This window comes from Gorilla gorilla, chromosome 18 (assembly GCF_029281585.2).
Source record: "Gorilla gorilla gorilla isolate KB3781 chromosome 18, NHGRI_mGorGor1-v2.1_pri, whole genome shotgun sequence".
Classification (NCBI taxonomy): domain Eukaryota; kingdom Metazoa; phylum Chordata; class Mammalia; order Primates; family Hominidae; genus Gorilla; species Gorilla gorilla.
This window is the reverse complement of record NC_073242.2, coordinates 95,816,056-95,825,436: the sequence shown is the minus strand read 5'-3', so window position 1 is coordinate 95,825,436 and position 9,381 is coordinate 95,816,056. Positions and strand designations below refer to the sequence as shown.

Sequence of the window (9,381 nt, the reverse complement as noted above, 5' to 3'; positions counted from 1 at the left end):
AACAAAAAACAAACAAAACAAAACAAAACAGAAAAACAGGTGGGGCACGGTGGCTCACATCTGTAATCCCAGCCCTTTGGGAGGCTGAGGTGGGTAGATCACTTGAGGCCAGTAGTTTGAGACCTGCCTGGCCAACATGGTGAAACCCTGTCTCTACTAAAAATACCAAAATTAGCTGGGCGTGGTGGTCCCAGCTGCTCGGGAGGCTGAGGTGGGAGAATCGCTTGACCCCAGGAGGCGGAGGTTGCTGTAAGCAGAGATCTCACCACAGCGCTCCAGCCTGGGTGACGAGCAAGACTCTGTCTCAGGAAACACACACACAAAAAACCCCCAAACAACACACACACGCACACACACAAATATAGATAAAAAGTAATACAGTAGAACAATTATTTAAAGTATACGAGGGGATGTGTGTAGGTTATATGTAAATACTACACCATTTTATATAAAGGATTTGAGAGCATCTTCAGATTTTGGTATTTGAGGGGGTCCTGAAAACAACCTCCCTCTCTTGCCCCCATACAGAAGGACAACAGTATTAGAGTCACTGTCCTTCCTATCTTTGAAAAAGTTGACGGCTGGGCATGGTCAGTCACACCTGTAATCCCAGCAATTTGGGAGGCTGAGGCAGGAGGATCCCTTGAGCCCGGGAGTTCGAGATCAGCCTGGGCAACACAGTGAGGCCCTATCTCTACAAAAATAATGATGATGAAAATAATAAATAATTTTTTTTAAAAAAAGAAAAAGTAGGAACCTGGGCTCTGCCCACCAATGAACTGTGTGACCTTGGACAAGCTACTTCCAGTCTGCAGCCTTAGTCTCTTCTTCTGTAAAATAGAAATAACAACGATACGTTCTTCAAGCGCCTTGCTCAGTGCCTAGAACATGGCAAGCTCTCGGTATTTGTGGTTGTGGAAGGGTTCAATATCAAAGCGACACTTCTTAGAAAGTCAGTGTTTTACTTAGCTTAAAATTAGCCTTCACACTTGAATTGTAAATTGGTCCCTAATTAATGCCCTTCGGGGCAAAATCTGTGTTTAACCTTACTTTATGCGTAGACAGAGCTAGCAAAGCTTTTCAGCTGAGAGGAGAGGAACGTGTCGGTCGCCTGGGTCAGGCCGGCGGGGACAACCTGCAGTGGGGCGGCTCCTCACCCTGCCCCGCTCCGCCCCTGGCCTCGGAACCGGTTTGTTCCAGGCGCCCAGCGTGCGAACACAGGCACTTACCCACCTCTCGTCGGCCCAATAGTCTGAGTCAAGCCCACCCTGGCCACGCACCGTTCCCGGCACCCGGGTGGCGCAGCCCGTCTCTGTCTTTACCGAGAAGCTCCCCACCCTATGCGTCGAGGACCCCACTTTCTTCAAAGGAGAACCTGAGGCAGCGTCTGGGAAAGCAACTCCATGGCCTCCAGGTCCACCTCGACCCTTTCCTCAGCCCCAAGACCCCGCTGCCTGAACCCCATCGCCCCGCGTGCCGGGATCGCCAGCGCCCACCAGCGGCTCCCGCCCCGGCTCTAGGCGCAGGTGGGGGCGGGGCCAGGGCGGGGCCTGAGGAGCCAGCGCCCCGCCCTGCCCCTCCCCGAGGCCCGCGGCGCCGCCGCCTCCACCTCGCCCGAGCCGCGGAGCGCCTCCGAGCGGCCGGCTGCGGCCTGGCTCCGCCTCTCCCGGCCCGGCGCGCCCGCTCCCGCCTCCTTCCCTCTCCTGGCTCCCACCTCCCTCCCTTTCCGCTGCCGAGGCGGCGGGAGCCGAGCCCGAGCGGACCGAGCCGCAGCCGCAGCCGGGCGGCGGGCGAGAGGCGACGGCGGCGGGCGGGCCACGGGCGGTCAGTCGGGCGGCAGCGGCGGCGGCGGCGGCGATGCGGCGGCCCCGCTGAGTCCGCCCGCTCCTGGCGCCGGGAGCCAGCCGCGCGAGGCGGCCCGGGCCGGGCGGCAGCATGCGGAGCGGCGAGGAGCTGGACGGCTTCGAGGGCGAGGCCTCGAGCACCTCCATGATCTCGGGCGCCAGCAGCCCGTACCAGCCCACCACCGAGCCGGTGAGCCAGCGCCGCGGGCTGGCCGGCCTGCGCTGCGACCCCGACTACCTGCGCGGCGCGCTCGGCCGCCTCAAGGTCGCCCAAGTGGTAGGTGCCGGGCGGGGCCCCAGGTGCCCGAGGGCGGCCTAGCCGCACGCCTCCCTCCCCGCCCCGCTGCGGGGCCTCCGCCGCGTACCCGCTTGCCCAGGCCGGAGCCCGCTCCTCGCGCTCCCTCTCCCTCGTGGGGTCCCGGGGCCACTCTGCAGCCTCCTCTGGGGACCCCGCCCTCGGCCAGAGCCTGCCCTTCCCAGGCCGGCAGCCTCAGGTGTGCGCCTCCTACCTGAGCACCTGCCTTCGGGCCTACCTGTCCGCTCCGCCCTCGCTCCCGGGAGTCTGTGGCGTTACTGGGCTGGGTGCTGCTGGGAATCCTGCTGTCTCCTGGGTACAGCTGGTCTTAGCAACCTGTGGCAGGTTTTCCCGGCCCGCGCAACCTCCAGACGGTGCTCGTCTGTTTCTGCCTGCGGAGACGAGGGACTGTGGCTTGGTTCCCACTTGATGTCTAGCTGGGTGCCAGGCGTATATGGTAGGCGCTTAGTAAGTATTTGCTGGATGGAGGCAGGTAGCCCTGATGCAGTGGGGGAGCCCAGATTTGCCCACAATTCTCTACACTGCAGAGGTTTGTGTCCTTCTAACCAAGAAGACAGACTTGGCATCCCGGAATCCACCGCCCAGCACGGTGGCTGGCACTGCCCAATTGGTACCCAGAGTTAAATCTGGGAGGGCAGCCAGTTTTGGAGGTAGCAGAAACAGAGAACTTTCTGTTGGACTTGTCTGTAGTAGAGCTCATTTCTCAGGGTCCTGTGTTTGAGCTTCCAGGGTGTTCTGGGCAGGGGCCTCTCAGCTCTGTTCCTGCTTTGTGGTTTTGTAACATGCCTCTGCGGGCAATTGCTTAGCTCTGTTGTGGGCATGCTCTAATTCAGAAAAACCCGTGTGTCCCCCCAACATTCTCTGTCACAGGTAGGCCTTCTGAGGCCACCGGCCTGAAAACTTTATAGACTTCTCATAGCCAGAGAAGCCACTTGTTCTTGTTCTCTCTCTCTCTCTTTTTTGAGACCGGGTCTCTGTCGCCCAGGGTGGAGTGCACTGGTGTGATTGTGGCTCACTGCAGGTTCGACCTCCCAGGCTCAAGCGATCTTCTCACCTCAGCTTCCCGAGTAGCTGGGACTACAAGCACGTTCTACCATGCCGGGTTAATTTTTGTATTTTTAGTAGAGCTGGGGTTTCACCATGTTGCCCAGACTGGTCTCCAACTACTGGGCTCAAGCGATCACCCCTCCTTGGTTTCCCAAAGTGCTGGAATTACAGGCATGAGCCACCGTGCCAGGCCTGGTCCTCTTTTCCTACTTGAGTGCATAAGCATTCCTTGGGAATAATATAATGTGTGGATACCCTTTAAATAAATGTCCTGGTGTTTGTAAATGACAGAATCATAGGCTATTTTATGTCTCTCTTGGGTGAAAGGCTTGTTCTGCTGACTGCCAGAGGGTATTTTTGAAGGGCTTTATGGAAAGAACAATGGATCAGATAATCTGTCTTCAGAATTTTAAATTTACCTTATCTGGTAAACTGGAATGTTTTCAAAGATGTATTGGTTTCGTAGTTTGGCGTTGCTGTTAGCAAAGAGAATGTAGGAGGTGAAGGGAGGTGTGCAATTGCCTTTTTTTTTTTTTTTTTTTTGAGATGGAGTCTAGCTCTGTTGCCCAGGCTGGAGTGCAGTGGCACAATCTTGGCTCACTGCCACCTCTGCCTCCCGGGTTCAAGCGATTCTCCTGCCTCAGCCTCCCGAGTAGCTGGGATTACAGGCGCCCACCACCACGCCCAGCTAATTTTTGTAATTTTAGTAGAGACGGGGTTTCGCTGTGTTGGCCTGGCCAGGCTGGTCTCGAACTCCTTACCTTATGATCCTCCCACCTCGGCCTCCCAAAGTGCTGGGATTACAAGCGTGAGCCACCACACCCTGCCTGCAATTGCCTTTTAAAAGAGGCAGCTAGCCAATGTTTGAGTATGGGGTGCCAGCAGCCCGTACAGATAATTAGAAATGAATAAGAAAAGAGCAGGGCTTGGTCAAATACCTTGCTTTGTTTGCACTGTGGGATTTTGAAAGTAAATAGAACTTGTCCCTAAAAGGATCTAGTAAAAGAATTGAAATCCAGTTAGTAGACTGTTAGTTATTACTGCATTGCTAGGAGTTTATCACCTAAGTCCAGGGATGGAAGCCGGTGGCATTTATCATTACCTTTTGGTAAGGTACTGTTTTGTTGTAGTGTTGTTCTTTTCTTTTTTTCTTTTCTTTTCTCTTTCTCTCCCTCGCTCTCTCTCCCTCTCTCTTTCTTCTCACTCTTTCTTTTTTAAACACTGGGTCTAACTCTGTTACCCGGGCTGGAGTGCAGTGGCACAATCTTGGCTCACTGCAACCTCCGCCACCTGGGCTCAAGAGACCCACCCACCTCAGCCTCCCAAGTAGCTGGGACCACAGACGCACACCACCATGCCCAGCTAATTTTTTGTATTTTTGGTAGAGACGGGGTTTCACTATGTTGCCCAGGCTGGTCTCGAACTCCTGAGCTCAGGTCATATGCCCGCCTCGGCCTCCCAATGTGCCTGGATTACAAACGTGAGCCACCACGCCCAGCCTAGATTTGTACTTTTCATCCGGAAGAACTTTTGGGCCTAGTCCCCAGAATCTCGCCTAACTCTGTTGTTTGTTAATCTCTAGAACTTAAACTCTGAGAGGTTATATGTGGGTGAGTAAAGGAAAGGCACCTGCTTGAAGGGTATGGCAACTTGAAATGGTTTTGGTGTAGTTGGCTTCCCAGCCTTGATGAAAATCCCACAAAACTCCAAGAAATTGGACTCTAAATTTAAACTGGAAAAGAAAATAAGAAGTCATTATGAAGATACTTCTGAGATGTTACAAAACTCAGAATCCATCAAGAAATATGAGTAAGTTCTAACTCTGTGGTTTGGAGAAAAATTTGACTTTTAAAAATCAGGAAGCTGAGGTGGGGGCACTGCTTGAGCCTAGGAGTTCAAGGTCACAGGGAGCTATTATGGTGCCTCGGAGTATCCACTGTGCTCCAGCTTGGGCAATATAGCAAGATCCCATGTCTAAAAATAAATTTAGTTGTGTGTGTGTTTTTTTTTTCTTTGAGGCAGACTTTTGTTCTTGATGCCCAGGATGGAGTGCAATGGCACCGTCTCAGCTAACTGCACTCTCCGCCTCCTGGGTTCAAGCAATTCTCCAGCCTCAGCCTCCCGAGTAGCTGGGATTACTGGTGCCTGCCACCATGCCTGGCTAATTTTAGTATTTTTAGTGGAGACGGGGTTTCGCCATGTTGGCTAGGCTGGTCTCAAACTTCTGACGTTAGGTGATCCACCCCCCTCAGTCTCCCAAAGTGCTGGGATTATAGGCGTGAGCTACCGTGACTGGCCATAAATTTAGTTTTTTTAGATTTTTTTTTTTTTGAGATGGAGTCTTGCTCTGTCACCTAGGCTGCAGTGCAGTGGCACGATCTTGGCTCACTGCAGCCTCCACCTCCCAGGTTCAAGCGATTCTCCTGCCTCAGCCTCCCAGGTAGCTGGGATTACAGGCGCCCACTAGCACGCCTGGCTAAGTTTTGTATTTTTTAGTAGAGATGGGGTTTCCCCATGTTGGCCAGGCTGGTCTTGAACTCCTGACCTCAAGTGATCTGCCCATCTTGGTCTCCCAAAGTGTTGGGGTTACAGGCGTGAGCCCCTGCGTTGGGCTGTAGACTTTTTTGTGGTGTTTTTTGTGGCCTATTGCAACCTGTAGATCCTTGCTATTCCAAGTTTGGCCTTAGGCCAGCAGCATTGCCATCACCTAAGGGCTTGTTAGAAATGCAGTATCAGTGGCCTTACCCCAGAACTTCTGAGTCATCTGCATTTAAACAAGATTCCCCAGGTGATCCACGTGTACGTTAAAGTTTGAGACTTACCTTTCTATATCCTTTCAGTGTTAACCTTGCAACAGGCCGGGCTGACGCCTGTAATGCCAGCACTTTGGGAGTCCGAGGTGGCTGGATCACTTGAGGTCAGGAGTTCAAGACTAGCCTGGCCACCATGGTGAAACCACATCTCTACAAAAATACAAAAAATTAGCCAGGCGTAATAGCGAGTGCCTGTAATCCCAGATACTCCAGAGGCTGAGGCAGGAGAAGCGCTTGAACCTGGGAGGCAGAGGTTGCAGTGAGCTGAGATTGTGCCATTGCATTCCAGCCTGAGTGACAGAGCAAGACTCCATCTCAAAAAAAAAAAAAAATAAAACCTCACACAGGTGCTAGCAACCAGCTTTCGATAAATAGTCAACCTTAAAGCTGAGATTTTTCTGTAAAATGAGACTGCCAATACCTCCCTCAAAGGATTAAGAAAATGAAATAATATGTGTAAGTTAGTACCTACCGTATTAGGTATCTAACTGATGTGCAATAAATGTTAGCTGTCATAGTGCTAACAATGCCTGTCTCTAAAGAAACTGTGTGAAAATATCACCAAAAACATAATTATGTGTTTGAATTAAAGATAGTTTAATTCCTTATGATTTAAGTTAAATTGGTATTTTTAATGGAATGTGATTGGATACTAAAGCTAATCTGAAACATTATGAAAAAATTAAACGGTGCAGTTGCATAGATTTTATCTTTTCTTTTTCTTTTTGAGACAAGGTCCTGCTCTGTGCCCAGGCTGGAGTGCAGTGGTACAATCATAGGTTACTGCAGCCTCGACCTCCTGAGCTCAAGTAATCCTTCCACCTCAGCCCTCCAACTAGCTGGGACTACAGGTGTGTGCCACTATGCCTAGCTAATTTTTAAATTTTTTGTAGAGATAGGGTCTCCCTGTGTTGCCCAGGTTGGTTTCAAACTCGTGAGCTCAAGCAACCCTTCCTCTTCGGCTTCCCAAAGTGCTGAGATTACAGGCATGAGTCACTTACCTCCACCTATATCTTTTCAAAATGAAACCTGTACGTATCTCTTAGTTGGGGAGAATGTCTAGTGTGGTTAAACAACTGATTTAAATTATCTTCTTCCTCCTTGTGTGAATTTTTTTTTTTAAATGAGTAAAGACAGAGTCTAATGAGACTGTGTTGCCCAGGTTGGTCGCAAACTGGGATTACAGGCGTGAGCCACCGCACCTGATCCACATCCCTTTCTTGAGCCCTTCCCATGCCTAGATGACTTTCTGACAATGTATTTGTATAGGACTTTTTAATAACAAAAGATGGGTAATAGGAATTTTTTTTTTAAGACAGATTTTTGCCCTGTCACCCAGGCTGGAATGCAGTGGCATGATCATAGCTCACTGTAACCTCGAACTTCTGGGCTCAAGGGAGCCTCCTGCCTCAGCCTCCTGAATAGCCAGGACTCCAGGCATGTGCCACTATGCCCTGCTATTTTTTTTTTATTTTTGTAGAGACGAGGTCTTGCTATGTTGCCTCAAACTAGAGGCTAATCTTGAACTCCTGAGCTCAAGCAATCCTGCTGTTTTGGTCTCCCAAAGTGCTGGGATTACAGGTGTGAGTCACTGCGCCTGGCCTGGAAATGTTTAAATGCAAATTTTAGCTCTGCTGATTTTGATGTCTCTTAATCTCATCGAATCTGGGTTCCTCAGTTGTACAGTATGGGTAGTAATGACTAATTGACCATTTTAGGAATTGTAAGAATTAAGAGGTTAATGTTTGATAATTGCTTTCTTACGTAACTCAAAAACAAATGTGAGTATTTGCACTTCAGGGGTGGGTAATGGCATATCTTTTATTTGGTGGAAACCTTGTTAGTTTTTTAAATCTCAAGCCAGTCAGCACAATCCCTGGCTGGTTACTGTTCTCTGGAGGATGTGCAGGGGTGGGGCAGTAATACATTATAGAAATCATATGCAACACAAATATAGCTACATTTACAAAGCTGCAACTTTGAGAAATGACTGGCTGTAGACATAGCCCTGAGCTTATCAGCCCCAAATCCCCTCAGTTCTGTTGGAGGGGCTGGTTCAACTGAGGTTCAGCTGGGTTCCTGATTCGTAAGAGCTGGTCAAATGACCAGGCAGACACACAATGACCCTGGTCAAACCGTGAAGGGTTCTGCGTTTTGTTTACTACTGAAGATTCCTTTGTACTTCTGGCTCCCATTTATCCCTGAAGTCATGCATATACAAGCGCATAATGGTAGATGAAGCAGTGGGTTTCTCTATGTTGGATTCTCAGATCCACCATTCTGTGGCTCCTTGTAAAACAGTCCCATTTTCGTTTAGGAAGATTGTTATCTTTAGGAGTTGTCTTCCTGATCAAGGACTTGGAGTCAAATAAATTCTGGCAGAAAAGCAAAGTTATAATTACTCTTAAGTTTTTTTGATGATTAAAAATAGTGAAATTATAATCCACGATCTCAAAAGAAGTTGTTAAATGTAGAGTATACATGTGTTTTACAAAACCACACAAAGACAGTTCAAGAAAATGATACTACAGACCAATATTCCTTATATGAACACAGACACAGAAATCCTCAACAAAATACCATATAGAAAATAAAACCCAGCATAATGGAGAAAGAATAATACACCAAACCAATTGTGATTTATCCCAGGTATAAAAAGGTTGGTGCAGTTTTTGAAAGTAAATGTTATAGGTGTACAACATATTAACAACTTAAAATAACAGGCCAGGCACAGTGGCTTATGTCTGTAGTCCCAGCACTTTGGGAGGCCGAGGCAGGTGGATTGCTTGAGCCCAGGAGTTCAAGACCAGCCTGAGCAACATGGTGAAACCCCTTCTCTACAAAAAATACAAAAATTAGCATGACATGGTTGTGCATGCCTGTAGTCCCAGCTGTAGGCTAAGGTGGGAGAATTGCTTGAGCCTAGGAGGTCAAGGCTGCGGTGAGCCACGATCGTGCCACTACACTCCAGCCTGGGCAACAGAGTGAGACCGTTTCTCAAAAACAAAACCCAAAGCCACATGATTCTATCATTTGATGCAGAAAAAAAAACTTTTGACAAAATTCAGTACTTTTCCATAATAAATGCTGTCAGCAAACTTGGAAGAGAAAAGAACTCCTTCAACCTGAAAAAGGGCATCTACAAAAAATCTACAGCTAACATTATAGTGTAATATATAATGTTACAGTGGGGAAAGAATGAATGCTTTCCCCCATGATGGGAAACAGGCAATGATGTCTACTGTTACCGCTCGTATTCAAGATCATACTGGAAGTCCTAGCCATTGCAAAAAAATTAATAGGAGGCGTACAGATCAGAAATAAATAAAACTGTCCCTATTTGCATATGGCATGATTATCT

General features: G+C 49.1%; 1 protein-coding gene across 2 annotated transcripts in view; it reads left to right on the top strand.

The window, feature by feature from the left end:
• The first annotated feature begins 1,594 nt into the window (after positions 1-1,594).
• Positions 1,595-9,381, top strand: part of CMTM4 (CKLF like MARVEL transmembrane domain containing 4) — an 82,888-nt gene continuing 75,101 nt past the window's right edge. The window contains exon 1 of one of the 2 annotated variants that reach the window (XM_055366109.2): positions 1,595-2,121. In XM_055366109.2, the coding sequence (XP_055222084.1) occupies positions 1,936-2,121 (186 nt within the window). In that variant the 5' untranslated portion in view covers positions 1,595-1,935. The remainder of the gene's footprint in view (positions 2,122-9,381) is intronic. The other variant, XM_031002932.3, reaches the window with a different exon arrangement.